Source organism: Melospiza melodia, chromosome 14 (assembly GCF_035770615.1).
Source record: "Melospiza melodia melodia isolate bMelMel2 chromosome 14, bMelMel2.pri, whole genome shotgun sequence".
NCBI classification, from domain to species: domain Eukaryota; kingdom Metazoa; phylum Chordata; class Aves; order Passeriformes; family Passerellidae; genus Melospiza; species Melospiza melodia.
The window spans coordinates 9,795,875-9,814,320 of NC_086207.1; the positions used below are offsets into that span (position 1 = coordinate 9,795,875).

At 40.1% G+C, this 18,446-nt stretch overlaps 1 protein-coding gene across 1 annotated transcript in view; it reads left to right on the top strand.

The window, feature by feature from the left end:
- ATP10B (ATPase phospholipid transporting 10B (putative)) overlaps positions 1-18,446 on the top strand; it is a 46,358-nt gene that overhangs the window by 23,749 nt on the left and 4,163 nt on the right. The window contains exons 7-20 of the mRNA XM_063168623.1: positions 652-904; positions 1,817-2,046; positions 4,854-5,033; positions 5,605-6,190; positions 6,707-6,813; positions 7,487-7,613; positions 9,098-9,282; positions 11,359-11,671; positions 12,815-12,891; positions 13,443-13,568; positions 14,690-14,890; positions 15,480-15,560; positions 15,668-15,772; positions 16,211-16,398. Of these exons, the coding sequence (XP_063024693.1) occupies positions 652-904; positions 1,817-2,046; positions 4,854-5,033; positions 5,605-6,190; positions 6,707-6,813; positions 7,487-7,613; positions 9,098-9,282; positions 11,359-11,671; positions 12,815-12,891; positions 13,443-13,568; positions 14,690-14,890; positions 15,480-15,560; positions 15,668-15,772; positions 16,211-16,398 (2,759 nt within the window). The remainder of the gene's footprint in view (positions 1-651; positions 905-1,816; positions 2,047-4,853; positions 5,034-5,604; positions 6,191-6,706; positions 6,814-7,486; positions 7,614-9,097; positions 9,283-11,358; positions 11,672-12,814; positions 12,892-13,442; positions 13,569-14,689; positions 14,891-15,479; positions 15,561-15,667; positions 15,773-16,210; positions 16,399-18,446) is intronic.

Here is an 18,446-nt window from a genome sequence, read left to right on the forward strand (position 1 = left end):
TAGGATACTTGTATATCTGAGTGTGATTAAGCCTAATTGAGAAAGAATATTTTATTGGGTGAGGGAAAAAATTACATTTACTTTTCAGATTTCTTGATGCCAGTGCTGAGATTTAAGTGGACAGAATTTCTTTAATAGTAACAAAATTTGAATATAACTTTCAGAGCTGCTAAGAGATTCCTTGGGGGATTATTCTTCATTACTGGAACAGAATATTCGTGCATCTTAAGAATTCATTTTTCTTTCAGGGCAAGGAAACTTGTGGGTGGAAAGTGTTGTGTGAAAAGTAATAGTTTGTGAAACTTTTCTGCACTAAGAGTCTATGCTAGTCCATCCTTTCAGAGTTTCAGAAGGGTAAGAGAGAGAATGATCCTATGTCTAGAAAACCTGCTTTCTAAGGGCATCGTATGAAAGACCCACCTTTGAATTTAGTACTCTAGGAATTTAGTCTTATATTTGCCACTTATCCCTGTTTCTCCATTGCAATTGTGTGCAGGATTTTTTTTCATCCCTGAATTCATCAGCCCTAAAATATGTCTCCAGGAAGAGCTGTTTCTTTGGAAATCATTAGTATGCCTGTGCCAGGACATTGCTGGTAGAAAGCAGTGAAATTTATCTCACCCCTCACTGAGAATTTAAACTCTCTTTCAGATTTTAATCCCCATATCTCTTTATATGTCCATTGAATTGGTCAAACTGGGCCAAGTCTTCTTAATTCACAATGACATTGACCTGTATGATGAAGAAGCAGATTTGCCCATCCAGTGCCGTGCCCTCACTATTACTGAAGACCTTGGACAGATCCAGTACATCTTCTCAGACAAAACTGGGACACTGACAGAAAATAAAATGGTATTTCGACGCTGTACTGTTGATGGAATTGAGTTTTCCCATCAGGAAAATGGTGAGAAACTGTTTTTTATACTTGCTTTTTTGTCTGAGCAATTAAATGTCATTAATTTAAGTTTTAATACCTGAACATACTGAGCCCTCTGATGGAATGTAGAGTTTTGTGGAATAGTCACTTTTTTGTCAGAGACTGCTGTTACAGAGATTCACAAAAGTGAAGGTGTTTTAAATGATTCTGAAGGCAGATGGGATAGGTTTTCCAGATCCCTCTGCAGGCACCTCCAGGATTTGCTCTGCATTCAAAGAGAACACTCTCTCTTTCATTTCTAAATGAACACCGGACGACCTTTTTTATAAGCTCACAAACTGATACAAGTTAATATTTAAACTCAGTGGGTCCATAAGTAATTATTTCTGTGACTATGTAAACGTACACTTCTGTGTGATATGAAAAATAAGGCACTCATTTCCTGGAGTGGATCCTGGCTGCAGTCCGGGTCTGGCGGATCCTGGCACTCGGTGCTCGGAATTCATGGTGTTGACTCAGGCTCCTTCTTCGTCATCACTTTCATGCTCTGTGTAGTGGAAAGGATCCTGTTAAGCTGGCAAGCAGCTGCCAAAAAGATGTTTGTGTTCTGTGACTGAAAACATTAGCAGATTTGTGAATTACCATATTTCACTTTCCTGTTCCAACTGCAAAAAGCAGCTGAAGAGACGAAACATTAAGAGAAGCCCATAAAAGTGACTGATCACTTTGAAAACATTTTTATTTTCTTGCAATAATGACAGTGGCAATTGCCAGAAACTGCTGGACAGTGGGCCATGACATTTTTCTGGTGATGGCTTTTGAAATGTTTTGGCTTTGGTTTACTTTGTTTCAGATTTTTTTTAGCTGATCAAGGAATTCCTCTCAAACCATGAAAAAAAAAAATCAGTGAAGAATCAGAGGTTCATTTTTCTTTTACAGACAGGCGACTGAAAACACAGAGAGAGTTGGATTTAGAGGATTTTGCAAAGCTTCAGCACTTCACTCTTCCTCCCATGGGCCTGGAGAGACCAGGCACCTACAAGGCCAGCACGGTGCGGCCTTTGCGGAGGTGCCAGAGCGACCGGGCCCATTCCAAGGGCCACGCCAGGAGCAGGTCCGTGGGTCGGCGGGACAGCAGCCAGTCCCAGGTGGCCTTCAGCAGCCCCATCGTGAGTACAGCAGCCTGGGCCAGCACCTTCTAACTTACCCTTCTGCTGCTTTTGGGATGGGAGTCAGAAAGATAAATCTTCACCGACTCAAGAGGGTTTGATTCATAGCCTTAGAGAAGTCTAGATTGGTGTGAAAGGAAGATACACACATTGAACAGAGAAATCATCAACTTATGTTTCTATAGAATGTGCCTTAAGTAAGAAACTGTACTAGACAAGGTGATGCAGGGTTTTATAGTGTAGTATTGATTTGTGGAACAAACAAACCCCACAATTTCTGTGGAAGTTGTAAAGCCAGTATGTTTATTACAGCACTGGATGCATGTGGGAATCGTTCCCCTAAAATGACATGTGTGCCTCTGGGAACTCCAGATCCTTTTTTATCTCCCTCTCAAATGCATATGCATGCAATTTCACAGTAGGTTCATACATATTCATTCTACTGATTTCAGTGACATTTGCCACTAATTCTTCTTTATCAGAAAGAATTCCTGGGTCAGGAGTCAGACCAAACAGCTATGTTTGCAAGCTACAGACTTAATTCAAAGATGTACATTTCACTTAAATCAGAATGGACTTTGCTCTGAAAAATTTCAGTGTCTCAGTATTGTGATTTGAATAGAATAAGCTAAGAGTTATAATAGAGCTGGCTGCTATAATAGAGACAAATATGTGTGCATGTAATAGGACCTTATTGGACAAAAGTATCCACATTGCAGTAGAAAGAAGTAAAGGTGGCAGGTTAGAAAAGGAAAACACTCCGTGACAACTGTCCATTGGATTAGAAAGTTATATCCTGTCTGCAACAGAGAACTTGTGACCAAGGCTGACTGATTGCTGTCTTATAAATCTCATGGCCTTTGAGACTGATGTTATCTAATTAATAAATCATCCTTAGTCTGATTGTGGTCCTGTCCCTTCGATTAATGTGACAACAGCCACAGAGAGCCAACAGGTAGAGAGAAGAAATCCAAGCCTTGCTGGAGCTAAGAGAGGGAAGGGGGAGACAAAGAACCAGAGTCCTCAATTGGAGCATGCTGGCTGCAGTCAGAGGGGAGCAGGATCTGCTGTAATTTAGGTCGGAAGCTTCCCAAATTCACCCACAGCCTAATTAAAGTCAGACTGTTCTGCTCTTCTTGAAAGTTTTTTAACAGACGTTTCAGACAAGGCTTTTGTGAACACTAAAAGGTCATACACTTTCAAAATTAGAATTCCAATTAAAGTTAAAGGCCTGGAAAACCCATCCAAATCGTTTTATTAAAACAAAAATAGCCTAATAAATGCAGAATTCTCAGAACTCTCTTTGCTGCAGTTGTTATAAGATCCTACTTTCCTCATTCAATTCTGCTGTCATGTAGTAAGTACCACTCAGAACTCCTACTGTTCTTGGAATATGGGAAGTCTGTAAATTGTTATCCCAGTATTTTCCAGCCCAAACCTCATGAGTTGCTGAGAACATCTCCGTGTATTCTTGAGAACCCATGAGCCATGACTTCTGAGAACTTCTTAGATGTTGTGACTATTGAAGAATGATAAAGAAATTTCTTGTCAGTATATTTTCCAATTATAATTTTACTGCCAGGCCTTTTCTTTTTCTTCTAGAAATAAACATTTTTTTAATTCACTGTGAAGCAATATGTGAGGAACTAGTATCAAATGCCTCTTTTGTAGAAGAACATTAAGCAGTCTTAGCTGCTCAAAGGTGTCACTCTAACTGGATAAATTGTTTTAATGCCCTATGACAATTGTGAAAATAGAGACATTTAGATATTGCACGAGCCTGCCCTGTATGACCTTTAAATGAGACATAGTACTATCCTTTGCCACCTGAGCCAATTCCCTATTAATAAAATGGGAATAATAAATTTTTGGTGTCTCTATAGTTCCTGCCCTTTGGAAATTGCATCACCTCATCTGATGCATTTTTACTTTTCTACAAATCTGCAGCATTCTGAGTACTCCTGGTATATAGAATGTGTTTGTAGACCTGTGTGTATGTCAGCAGACTGAAGTTTGTAAGAGAAATCCATTTTTCAACACTGGAACACAACAGAAAATTAACATTTACTCTCTACCTTTAGGAGTTCTTATGAATTAAGGGAGTGACAGTACATTTCCTTCTAGATTTAATAGTTCCAATAAGTAGTGCCTTGCTATTAGAACCATTTAACAAAGATTTTCATTGTCCCATGGTCATCAGGTTTTCATGCCATCAAGTAGAAGAAATGCTATCAGGTTAATGAGGAAACCTTAAAAGTGAATGGCACTAGCCATTTTATATTGGCATTTTCACTAACAAAATTGTTAACATTGAAAAGGTGGCAAATTTAAATGATTATCATCATTAGTGCTGTTTTATTTGGTTTTCTTTTTTGCTTGGTTAGGGTTTTTAATATATGGTCAGACTGAAAATTCAGATCAGCGCTTTTTTCATTTAATGTAAAAAAGAAAATGAGAAATTTTTTTCTGATAAATATTGATTTTTTTTTTTCTTGTTTTGTTTTTAAAACCTGTCTCTGATGCCACAATTAGCCTGTCAATTTTCAGTTTTTCCAGAGGAAACTTTTGAGTTCAGAAAGTTGCTGCTGAAGTGAAATGCCCAGTAGTGCATTTTCTGAATTTTAGAACATCTCAAAAGAAATAAAATTCTGAGATCATCTTCGTTTTGAAGATGCATTTCCTTCTAATTATCTAGTTGGGCAGCTTTTTGAAGGTATTTTCTAGGTCTAAATTCAAGTCTATGATGTTGCCAGTTATTCCTTGAGGACAAGGGTGAATGGAAATAATCCTGAGTAATTCTATTCCAGGAAAAGGATGTGACTCCTGACAGCAGGCTGCTGCGGCGAGTGCGAGAAGCTGCCCTCCAGACTGAGAGCTTTTCTCCCTTTTTACACATGAAGACTTCCACATCCTTTACTGACTTTTTTCTGGCTCTTGCCATTTGCAACACAGTTCTGGTCTCCACAGCTACCGAGCCAAGACAAAGGGTAATCTAACTTTAAACACATGAGGAAAATGGGTCATACTTCCATTTAACCACGTAGTGTCCAGTGAAAAATGAAGCCATGAAAACTGGTTTGTTTGAGAGTTGTCCTCTAGCTCCTTTACATTTTCTGTAATATCTACTGCTTCCATGCCTGTGTATCCTTTCCTAGTTTGTCTTCTTATGTTTGATGATAGCTAAGGCTACCACAGGATCTGCACTTTTTCTCTTAGATTTTGTATTATATAGGCTGTAAGAAGTTTGTTGAACACACTGGGTTTTCTCTGATCTGCCAGGCAATTGACAGAACTACAAGAGCTTCATTACATCTTTGCTTCAGAAGCAGAAATACAAATCACCATCAAATTTGGATGCCATCTCTTATATGAGTTCTCCATTAAATACTTCCAACGCAGTTAAATGGCAGGAGATGGGAAAAGGGGAAGTTGCAGTTATTACAGTAATAGTTACTACTATTGTCATTTAGGTGCAAAAAAATAGAGAGAGGTTTTGAGAAGGCTCTTGAAGTTCACATTTATTTATTTTGAACCTTCATTTTTTTCTCCTATTTCTAGGTCACAACCCCACCACCAACAAAACCTTCAGGAATCACCCGGGAGAAGATTCATCAGATATTTCAAAGGCTAAAATTAGCAAGCCTTAGTCAATCTTTTTCATCATCTCAGTCTAGCTCGCAACTTGGTGCCAGCTTCAGTGCAAAGAGCAGCGAGGAGCCTCTTGCTGTGCTGGAGCGCTGTGACAATGACAACGACGGCTCTGCCGGCAGCGGGGGCCAGGAGCTCCAGGACAAGGGCAGCACAGAGATCGGCACTGCTTCCTTGGATGAAGTTTTTCGGTCTGCAACCAACACTTCTCTGCCAGCAGACGTTTGTTACGAGGCTGAGAGCCCGGACGAGGCAGCTCTGGTCTACGCTGCCCAGGCCTACGGCTTCGTGCTCGTGTCGCGCACGCCCGAGCAGGTCACGGTGCAGCTGCCCCAGGGCACGCTGCTCACCTTCGATATCCTCTACACCCTGGGCTTTGACTCGGTCAGGAAAAGGATGTCTGTGGTGGTGAGGCACCCTCTAACCAGGGAGATTGTGGTCTACACGAAAGGCGCTGACTCTGTAATAATGGACCTGCTTGACAGCTCCAGCAAAGGTAATGAGCCATTGTGTGAGACACATCTGTTGTGTCTCCTAACAAGAAGTGTGCTGTGGTCTTTTCTGCATGAAATATTATATCTAGATATTAGAAGTATAACAAAGAACAAGCTTTGTCTAGTATTATCCTTGGAGATCAGAACTGAGATATTTATTCAACTTCAGAAGTGCTTAGAATATGGAATGGGATAATTAAAATTCACTGATAATGCCAACCCATGGGGATTGTGTACTCTGCAATAATACTGTCATAAGGGCCTGACCATTGTTTTTCAGGTTGTCAGCAAGAGTACAGCAATATTAATTTAAAAAACCACAAGTAATGTATCTTAAAGGAAATGTGAAATTTTAGCAAGATTTCAGCTTCTGCACAGCCAATACTTTTGAGCTTGTCAAGAACTTGGTATTGTAATGGAATCCACTTTTCTCCAAAGCCCGCTCTTTTTAATCTTAGGCCATTAGACTGAAAATTATCTGTACTTAAAATATGGAATCTTTTCCTTGTGTTTCACAGGTGACATTAGCTCAGACAAGAGAATGAAAAGAATAAAAGAGAGAACACAGAAGCATCTGGACTACTATGCCCATGATGGACTGAGAACCCTGTGCATAGCTAAGAAGGTAGGAGAGCACCAGGTTCTGTACATGTCAATAGAATTGCTAGAAAAATATAGTGGTTATAATTCTGCTTCAGACAACCAGCCAGATATGCCCATCTCTTTGTCCCTCTATTGCCTCGTCTGGAGTCTTTTTTTCTTTTTCTTCAATGTGACCCAATGAGGGATTTTTAGTCAGTCTCAAAACATTTATCTCTGTTTCTCCTATAGTAACTCAGCTGGCCTACTCTATAGTGCTTCCACGCAAGAAAGAGAGTCTGCAGAGCAATCAAACTTTTTCTCTTTTGCTTGGCATTCAACTTTCAAAAATCTTGCTCTCAGCCTGAATTAGTGAATTTTAGTGTCATGCTTTCATACAGGAGTTGTCACTGTGCAACAAATGGATCATATTCAAGCTCTGGAGAAATGCAGATCAGGCCTCAGAAACTGTGTGTTCTCAGCTAAGCAAGAGTTATGTGAGCAAGAGTTTCCCTATGTCATATTGTTGAGTCTCAGCTGCAGGTCATCTGTACAAACTACTTGTGGTTGCAGTTTTCTCTTGGAAAAGTCTGAGTTATTTTAAAGATGACACAGTACTTTACCAGTTTGGAAACGAGTGAAATCTCTGTGATCCGGAATGTTGGCATTCCTCTCTTATTTAAATTTCAAATAAACACTGTTTAAATTGTGTTATGCAGGTCTTGAATGAAGATGACTTTCAAAAATGGGCCAATTTTCGTCAGGAGGCAGAAGCTGCAATTGACAACAGAGAGGAGCTGTTGATAGAGACAGCACAGCATCTGGAGACCAAACTCACCCTGCTGGGTAGCTAAAAATAAGAATTGTCATTGCATGAAGTATCACTTGCTCTCCTGTGATAGTCTTGGCAGTATGGCAGACAACAGCTTATACTAATTTATATTTAAAGTACTTCCTCTGTGGTTTGGAAATCTCCAGACTAGGGAGATAAAATCCAATGACTGTCTATACAAATTCTTGTGCATTTTGGGCTGCAATAACTTTGAAAAAGTTACTTGCAGGTATTGTGTGCCCTGAGCAAATAACATGCACATCAGCTGTTAGTGTGGCTCAGCTAACACAGTAGAGAGTGAAGTTCCCACAGTTCAATCATGCATCCATATCCTTAGATAAACCTATAAAATGCCATAAATTAACTTCAGTTTTGGGCACAAATTCTGAGGGAATTTTGGTAATTGAACTGTATTATAAAATCCAGTATATTCAACATGTAGGTGTTCTGCCACTGAGTTCCTGCTGTTGTTGCATTGTTGTGCTTGCTTTGTGCTCTTTGTAAAAGGATGTTTAGCATTACATTGATTGACATTTCTGCATTATTCATCACTGTCATATCTAACAATATCATTCTGTTAAATTATGGAGCACTTCAGTGCTTTCTGTTCTATTTTGTTTGCAAACATTTTGTTCTTTATGACTTTGATTTTTGAAGTTGTCATTTTTCTTTGACTGCAATTTGTGCCCATACTTTGTTGAATTTCTGTGATTGCAAGTAATAGCTTATATTATGGCTTCTCATAATCTCTGCAGTGATTTTAAAAATTAGAGTAATAATGCTAAATGCCATAAGCAGACCACATAAGAGGTAATGTAGATCTTGTCAGAGTCTGTTACCTTTGCCAATTACTAAGGCTCTCTGTGCTTTCACACTTTAATTTGCAAAAAGTGTTCCTTTAGCCTAAATCAATATCTATCTTTAATGTACCACAGTTACAGCATCTTCAAACTGACCTCTAGTGGAAGGGATAAGGAGTATTGTAACATTCAGATGGTCATTTCCCAACATCATCAGGATGAATGTTGGCATCTGCTTCTAAGTTTGTGCATGTTCAAAAAGAAAATGTACTGTACTGTTTCTTCTGCCTTTGATGGCTGAAGCAGCTGACTTGACAACAGGGACAGCATCCATTTAAACAGTCAAAGTTCATCTTTTCTGGTTGCTTTGATGCGACTTAATGCAGCATTTTTAAAATTCATATGCTGTGATTCCTCTGCCAGCACATTGTCATTTTGGATTATTAGGAAGAAATGAAATGCATTGTTCTTGCAATGAGCAAAATGAAGAGACAGAACTTGATTGTTGACACATTCAGACCTTAATCCAAATGCAGATCATGCGCCTGCATGTTTGTTTGTTGGAAAAAACCTTGGTTCAATTCTCAATAAGTTCAGCAGCATGATTGGAAAGCAAAGAGCTTTTTTTAAACAAGAAAATAGCAACTTGATTTTTTAATAAAAAGATAATTATTTCTCTTCTTTTCCTATTTGCCCAGGAGCAACAGGGATTGAAGATCGCCTTCAAGACGGAGTACCTGACACTATTGTGTCTCTGAGAGAGGCTGGGATAAAAATTTGGGTGTTGACAGGAGACAAACAGGAGACAGCAGTTAACATTGCATACTCCTGCAAGCTTCTGAACCAAAGGGACACTGTCTTCACCATTAACACTGAAAATAAGGTGAGTAAAAAAAGACAGAACACACAGAATTTGCTATCTTACCTTTTCTTTGTGTCTTGCAGTTTGGCATTCTGTTGCTTTAGACCTCACTTTACAAAGAACAGTCAAAAAACCCCAGATAGCATTAGGAGCACTAGGCACAGTGAGCTCAGCTCTTCCAAGGGCTGGCACGAGGCTGTGGAGGGCAGGCAGGGCTTCCCTGTGTGACAAGTTACACACCTGGGCTGTCTCAGCTTCCCTCCCCAGAGAACCAGGGTTACCAATACAAGCTTGCTTTTCTCAATAAAGCTATTGTGAGGATTAAGTAAATACTGTTAAAATACTGACTGGTTTAGGCAGTTGCATGGAGCAGTGAGATGGCCTGGTTTCTAAATGCTTTTTTCTGCAGCTAGCACCTCTCCAAACGAGAAAAAACCCTGTGCAAATATCTGTCTCTTTCAATGTCATGGAAATAGAGAAACAGGCAAAGATGATGTGGAATGTGGCACAGAAAACATTCCAAGGTGTAATTCCATTTGAAACACAGATCTGCTTTAACAGGAAGCAGAATGAATACATTTAGGATGGAAATTAGACAGGGCTGGTGCCAGAGCAGAGATGCTGCAGGCAGGACCACCCTGGCTCCCAGAAATGCCAGCATGGGCATTTACCCACAGCAGCCTCTGTGGTTCCCGGCTCAGAAGCAACCTGCATACACATGGGGACTTTGGGAACCCCCCTGGTTCAGGGGACACTGGAGTTTCTCCACAATAAGATTTAGTTCCCTCACTTTCAAAATTAAACAAAGACAAATTCTGAAAGAAACTCCCAATAGCAGCAGTGAGGGACACTGCAATATATACATTTAACCTGTTAATTTTGCCAAACTTAGGTCTTGAAGTAGTGTCAATGGGAAGGGCCTCTCCTTACCCCTGAGCCCAGCAGATTATTCAAACACTGAAAATGAGATATATTCCAAGAAAATGCAACATAATTAGGTAGCTTGGCAGATTTTGTTTCAAAAGGCAAGTCAAGGCAAACCAGGAATTTCCACTGCTGTTTTTGGTTTGTTCATACAAAGATGACGTTTCTTCAATATTTTTAGGGGTTTTAGGTGTTCATGCTAGATGCAGGTTTTTATTAGATGTCAGAGGTACATTTGATTCCAGAACCTCCCACTTAAGAGTAATTTAAATCTTGCAAACATCCTACACATGTACCTTATGCTACATAAAGTGAAAATAACATTATAGAACTGAATCATCACTCAATAAAGCTGACAGAAAAGGCAGAAAGAGGAGTGATTAGCTCCTCAGATATTCAGGGCCACAGAAGGAGGACTTTGGGTACTAAGAGGGAGCAAAATAACTTTGATATCATTTTGGATTTTCTCTGATAGTGATGCGCCAGTTTAGGAGATCTGGATGGGAGGGGTGAGAGTTTTCCCCTTAAATCTGTTTCTACGTGCTACTAAGTCAATTCCAGTTGTTGGCATCTAAAAGGGGACTTGATCCAACACGAAGCAGATTCACTAAGACAGAAGGACTTTGTGTTTGAGGCACGTGCTTGAAAAGATGAAGTTTTATTTCTGTTTCTAATTGTGACACATGCCTGATATGTGACTTAGAAAAGGCCTAACTCTGAAAGTTAGTGGGTAATTTTGAAAATGTGGACCTCTTGTTTCTCTTACCACAGTTTATTTTTTGTGGAAGCCAATGCTGCAATATCTCACACCGTTCATATCAGAACTAGATTTTTCAATCTCCTTAAAAGAAAATATTTTCTTTTAATTTCTGAACTCTCAGCATAAATGCACACATGCCTTCCTGATGTAAAGATTATTATATTTTCTTTTAGAATAATTCCTTACCTCAGTTAACTGGCTGATAAAATGTGCAGTGTTTTCACTGAGGGATTGGATGCTGTCATTGAAATAATGTCCAATCAGATGAATCAGTGCATTTCTCAGTAAATTTCCCCTCATGTTTATCTGATAGGCTTAAACCCCCTGGCATGATTTTACAAATATCCATTTGGCAAGGTGCTGGGCTGTAGATGGAGATAACTATTTCTAGACCCACGTCTGTTTTCTCACAGGAAACTTGTGAATCTCTCTTGAATTTAACCCTGGAAGAGGTGAAGAAGAATTACGAGCGCGACAAACCGCGCAGGAAGATTTTTGGCATCATCCCAACATCTCTGCCATCCCCTGAGGCCCCCAGCCCCGAGTTTGGGCTGGTGCTGGATGGGAGGACGCTGAGAATCATCTTCCAGGGAGGTTTGGAGGAGAAGCTGCTGGAGCTGGCGCGGCACTGCCGCTCCGTGCTCTGCTGCTGCTCCACGCCCCTGCAGAAGAGCATGGTGGTCAAGCTGGTCCGGAGGCAGCTGAAAGCCATGACCCTCTGCATAGGTACCTCCTGCATCCTACCTGCCTACCCTGCATCTCACAGGGACATGGCAGGTTCTGTCTTGGAGAGGAATGTGGGGGATGTATTGTACGGGGCAGATTTTTGTGCCTCCGGTAAGGGCGGTGAGGAAACAGCATTCATTAATCTGTCCTGATCAAAGCCCATATAAAAGCCCTGCTCCAGCTTTCACGAAGCAAATCTGCCCTCTAAACAGATGGAGGCACTACAAATTCAGAATCTCCCAGAAGTCCCCTTCATGCACATCAGTACAAACACATGCACATATTGCCTCCAAAACGTCCTTGTTTTGGGCCTGGAAATCACTCATTGTTAGTCACTATTTTATCTTCTCATAACGCCCTTTTCCTGTCAGATTTTCCTGGTGAGAACAGAATTATCTCCAGAGTGGTATTAAGCACTCATTTGCCTTTTACCTCCAAATATTGTGAAATGCTTTGAGCTTCCTTCCACACTTTTGGTAAATGATGCCACTAAAATCCTTGATTAATTGATTTAGATGACTCCAAACTAAACAAATACACCTCTGTGGACAAAAGAGAAAAGTCTATTGTATTTTTGAAATATTACTTTGCCTTACAGTTCAAACCATAAGCTTTCAGCCTACTGCTTCATTTACTTTACCAACTAACCTAATTTGCAATCTCCATATTGCAAGCAATAAGCATGGCTGTTCCTTCCCTGGAAATTTGGTTACATACTTAACGTATTGCTGTGAGTTGAAATGAGCAAAATAATTCTTGAAACTGGCTTGGTACGTTGTCATCTGCAATCAAATTTGTCATAGATTCAGAGAATTCAGTGAAATAGGGTGTTGCAAAACATGTTCCTGAGCATATGGATTTGGCCAAGCAGAAACACAAAATGATGCTGATCTAAATGGGATTGGGGTTGCTGTGTCACCACCCAGCTGGTCCCAATGCTGGATTTTGCTCTGGTGGAGCCAGGGAAGGAGGGAGACCAAGACCAGAGCCTTGATGCTTGATGCCACACATCAGTTCTCCTGATCAAGATGCATGGTAGTACAGAATATTTGAAATAATCAGCACAGCTGAGATTATTTCCTTCTTCTGATGGAGGCAGCCTTTCTTGCATTTTTATTGTTCCCTCCTGTTTTCCCACTCTAGGGGATGGTGCAAACGACGTGAGTATGATTCAAGCAGCTGATGTTGGAATTGGAATATCTGGCCAAGAAGGCATGCAGGTATCCTCTCAGTTTCTTTCCTCTTTTGTCAGGTAGTCCCTAAAGGCTTAATAAGTTTCATAGGAGCCCTACACTCTCAAGTGTCATCTTAAAAATGCAAGTTGGCATCATAAATTATTATGCAGTTTGTAATTAAGGGCCCAGCCACAAAAAAAAAAAAAAAGAGCATTTTGAGCCAAAAAATTATCATGTGAGGACAAACCTGTGTTTGCTCATGAGACTGGAAAATTAGCAGATGTCTGCCCAGTGTTAGGTGAGCATCTGGTTTCTGAATCTTCTCAGCTGCTGCATTTCCAGGTTTCCAGGTTTTGTGGATTCTCTTCCATAATCTTCTGCCCTATATCCTTTCCCATACATCCCCCTTCCTTATTCTCCTTAAATGGAGAGCTCTGCAGAGATAGAAAGCTCCAACTATATTCTTGAGGTTTGTTGGTTTGTTTCTTCTACAATATTCAATAGTAGGAAATTGCTTCAATGTCTATGTTCAAATTTCATTACATAGTGTGTGAAAAGGATGCATTGTAAATGACTTTGTATTCCTTTTCCCCAAGGCTGTGATGGCCAGTGACTTTGCAATATCCCGATTTAAGCATCTCAAAAAGCTCCTTCTTGTCCACGGGCATTGGTGCTATGCTCGCCTGGCAAAGATGGTGATTTACTTTTTCTACAAAAATGTGGTAAGATGATTAAAATTATTAAGTGTTCATCCTAGCAAAGGTTAATTCCAGCTCTGAGGGTTTTCTTGGTTGTTTGTTTTTGGTTTTGCAGGTTATACTCTTATTTTTTATGAAGCTACAGTTGTGTTCCTTCACTTTGCAAGTTTATAGTATGCCCCTTCCTTCTTATCAAGATGCTGCATAGAGCATTGAGAAAAATACAGGCTCTAAATATATTTTGAAATAGCATTATTCCAGAGGGAAAAAGGACTCAAGGCTTAGTAACTTTATATGCTAGCACAAGAAACTTTATTAATAATACCCATGAGCCTCAAAATAAAATTTGCATGAGGGAGATCAGATTATTAGCACTCGAATGTAGATGAGTGTGTACTAAGAACTGCCTGCCTTGAAACCTCTGAATTTTTATAGGAGCCACTTGCAAGTAATGATGCATTCATATCTGTCATTTTTATTAAAAATTTAATGTATATGCAAATGATCTATGCATTGAAGTATGATATAAAGTGGAAAAAATGAAGTAATTCAGTTTCTACAAGACTGGGAAAACAAGTCCATTTGACATGAAATGCGCTCTGAGCATGAAAGGCTTTTTACCTAGAATTCAAGGTATCTGTTTTTTCATGAAGTTTTTAATAATTTTCAATAAGGATTACTTCTTATTACTGTTAAAATTTGTAGGGGAAATTAACACTTTGCTTTTTTTGACTGGACATCCTTTAAGAGTTCAAGGGCTATTTATTTGCAATGTGAGTTAGCTCTCCAGACTAGGATGCTGCTGTTCTTTAATGTCCCCCATAGCATTAGGGAGCAGCACGCCTTTGATTCCACATGGACAATGAGATTCCAAAAGGATTCTAAAATCTGGTACTCAGGGCTGTGAACAGTTCACTCAATTATTCTCTGATACATTCTCAAAGGACCACAATGCCTTTTAAAAAGCTGTATCACAGTGGATCACTGTGAGACAGACCCTTAGGGTATATTGATTTATGGAACAAAGTGCAGTGCCTCTAGCCAGTGCTCCTGTCCTCAGAGGAGGTTCTGTTGATAACCAGTGCCTCAATAAACAAATAAACCGCAGGTGTAACTATGTGTTTGTTTGTCTGTGCTTCTCCCAGTGCTACGTCAACCTGCTCTTCTGGTACCAGTTCTTCTGTGGCTTCTCAGGCAACACCATGCTAGATTACTGGCAGATGATCTTATTCAACCTCTTGTTCACCTCGGTGCCCCCTCTCCTCTTTGGAATCCTTGACAAAGATGTTTCTGCAGAAACGCTCCTACATCTGCCCGAGCTGTACAAGAATGGACAGAATTCAGAGGTATGTCATGGCTGCTGAAATAACTGCTTGATAACCCAAAGGACCACAGGGTTTTTTTGCTGAGGAATGAGGGAAGGAAGAAAAGAGTTTAGACTTACTTGGAATGTTGAAACAACAGGGTCCAATCTTCTGTCTCTCCAGTAATGCATTCCACTCCATGGGAGCTGTGACACCAGAGGTCACTAGGTAATTTTAAATAGGGCAAATAGTCAAATTAAAATGGCACAAAATAAGTGTTGCATTAGAAGAAAGGATTTTTGACCAATTTTATAACTCTAGAAGGAGCTTGGAGAAAGAATTTGAGGAATAACATCCATTGTGAAGGGACGTGACATTGGCAAAATTCAGCTTTTAATACTCTTGGTAGACTTGGTAATATTCCTAAGGTCTGTCTTTATTAACACAGATAAAAGGCCTGTTTAGAGATAAGACTTTGGTTTAATCAGCTGCTTAGGAGGTATTTATTCATAGAAAGAGACCAGTTAGCAATAATTAGTAGTGTGAATGGAAGACAAACAGCAATTATGTTTGCAGGACAGCTAGAGACACATATCCCATCATAATGACTGTTATCTGTAAACTCCTGCAGATATACAACTTGTCAGCTTTTATTATTACAATGTTGGATGCCTTCTATCAAAGCCTCATTTGCTTCTTTGTCCCTTATTTGGTAAGTAACAGGCTTATTAATGTTCTCACTCTCCTGTCCTCCTTAGAAGTAGTAAATTCAGTTCTGAATAGTCAGAGTTCACCAGAGTCTCTCTGCCTGTTTTGCAGACCTACAAAGACTCTGACATAGATGTGTTTTCCTTTGGAAACCCCATCAACACCATCGCCCTCCTGACCATTCTCTTGCACCAGGCTCTTGAAATGAAAACATGGGTATGTATTTGACCTGTCCTGTTCGCAGCACTGTTTTGGTTTGGGTTTTTTTTTTTGTGAATGTTGCATCTTGTGTAGGCATAGAATTCTCTTTCAGAGTCATTTACCTGAATTCTGGGTCACAAAAAGTAAGTAACAGGTACACTAAGATTTCACAAAGGGCCAGAATTTTTTAGTAGCCCCAGATTAATACCTTCAGTGACAGAATTTGTTTCTATCATGCCTTCAGACAGGACAGTACCAAATACTTGCATACCTCAATGTATGCAGTGTTACTTGGAGAACTGTATTCACTGCTGTTCTCTAAATTATTTCTGGCTATTTCTGCTACTGCAGATTTCAGTAAAACGCACTGTTAGATGCACTCTTCCCAGCTGCCTTTGTCCCCTCCTGTCTCGCACCCAGGCAGGGTCTCACTGGCTTCCCTTGTGCTTGCAGACCGTGCTGCAGCTGGTGGCAATGCTCTGCAGTGTGGCTTTGTACCTCATCTTCTCTGTCGCCTACAACGCTGCCTGCCTGCTCTGCAGCCCCCCCACCAACCCCTACTGGATCATGCAGAGGCAGCTCAAGGACCCCACCTTCTATTTGTTGTGCCTCATCACCCCCATCGTCGCACTCTTACCAAGGTTTGGATGTTTGAATGTTTTCCTTTTGTGGGTTTGCAGACATGGGAGTGAAGAAACAACAGAGATGTGTACAGATATGTGATGTGTCAGACACGTGCTGCACAGGATAATGGATCAGAGTGGAAGGCAGATGCCTGAGTTCAACCTTCCAGTTCAAGAACCATTCATTTATTCACTTATATAACCCTAGATCAGTCACTATGTATCTTCTACTTTTCCCATCAGGGAAACCTTTCTTCTTGGGGTGCATCAAAATTTACCAGTACAGATCTGCTACCTAATTATTCACTGTCATGACCACAATTTTGTTGAGCAGATCAAGATTATAAACAAATCTTTGAATTATTCCTGTATGTTTGAGAGTTACTAAATATATTCTTGGTTTCAAGTACATTATGATGCATTACTAAGCTGAATTTAAGAGCATTTATTTATGAAAAATATTCATTGCACCCAGAATTTTAGTTTAACTTTGTATTGCAAAAAATCAGATTTTTTAAAGATAATTTTAATTGAGACTGTATAATATTTGGAGAGGGATAGTTATTGTGATATGTTGCTGAAAAAATGGTTTAAAAAACAGACTTATTCTGTCCCCATATATATATGGGAACATTACTACTTTTGGTGTTCAATACATTAGCAATTCTTAAAGCAGGTATGTTTTGAGTTGCACCATTTGTTTCAAATATTTATTTGTTATTTGCTTGGGCATTGAAAGAAATGGGTTGGTTTGATTATCTTGCTGGTTTCCTTCTCATCCTAATTTCCATGAAGTAATGCAGCACACTGGTATTACAAAATTCAGGACAATATTTTTAGTATCTGGTTTTGTAAGTGCTTTAAGGCATTAGAATCTGAGTCTTAGCTTTGACTGAAAAGGAACTTTTCAACAATAGATGGTGTTTTTCTTCAAACTATTCTTATTTTCCCATTTGAGTTGAGATGCTCTTGTGATTTTTATGTTATATAAGTTCAGATCAGAATAAACAACACAATTCAGTAAGGTCTCATGTCTTCTAGGCAGGGCATCCTTTTCCAGTCTGCTTTGCTCCTGCATGACTTTTGTTTTCCTATCAGCCCTCATTCACAGTGACATTTTTGACCCTGAGCTTTCTGCTGAGAGCTGCATCAAGCACGTGGTTAGAGAGCTCGTGTCTCCATCTTGGGAGTTTAGCACACTTAAGGTCCTTGCTGCTTCAGCAGGTTACTGAGGTTAAGGGTGATATATTCATATCTTCAAATCTGGACAAGTGCTGTTCCTTTGTATTGGTACCCCAGATTATTTTCTGCACACTCCTTCACCTGCAGAATATCCAGGACCTGTTTCTACTCCAACTGAGCTGTGCCAGCAGATGACAGCAGTGGTGAAACCACCCTTTGCTGAAATGCACAAAATTTTAACTTCCATTCCATTCCATGGTCCATTGCACTGTTCTGCCTGGCTCCTTATCTCCTCACTTGGTTTCTGGAGGTTCTGGGTTCCTTCTAACAGGTTTTTTTTAAATAATTGCTCTCCTGGGTTCTTCCCCTGAGTGCTGCCTTTGGTCCAGGCTGCAGCACTCAGGGGGAGCCTTGGCCTGTGCCCAGCCTGGCCTCACACCCTGCGGGGCTGTGGGAGGGCAGGAGCAGGTGAGAGCAGTTTACTGCATGCGAGACACACTTTCCTATTCCTTCTCTGTCATCCTGTCTGGTTTACCTGGAACTTGCACTAAAGATGCAGAAAACGAGCTGAGGAGAAAGACACAGGACATTGTGACCCACAGCAAATGTACACAGAAAGTCTTGGGCTCTCCCATGCTCTGCACTTCCTGAGCAGACCTGAGATTCTGTTGGGATTGACCAGCCTGAGCACAGGCACAGCAAATTAACTTTATCCACTCCTGCTTGTGCAAGCCCAAGAAATTCATTGCCTTAAAAGCCCTTTCTGTACTGCTGCTTGTTAGGCTTTTAATCTTGTAAATCTTGTTTATAGATACATTGAGCAGCAGGATGTGAGGATGGCACCTTTTGAAATGCAATTTCACAGAGTAACCATGTTTGTTATA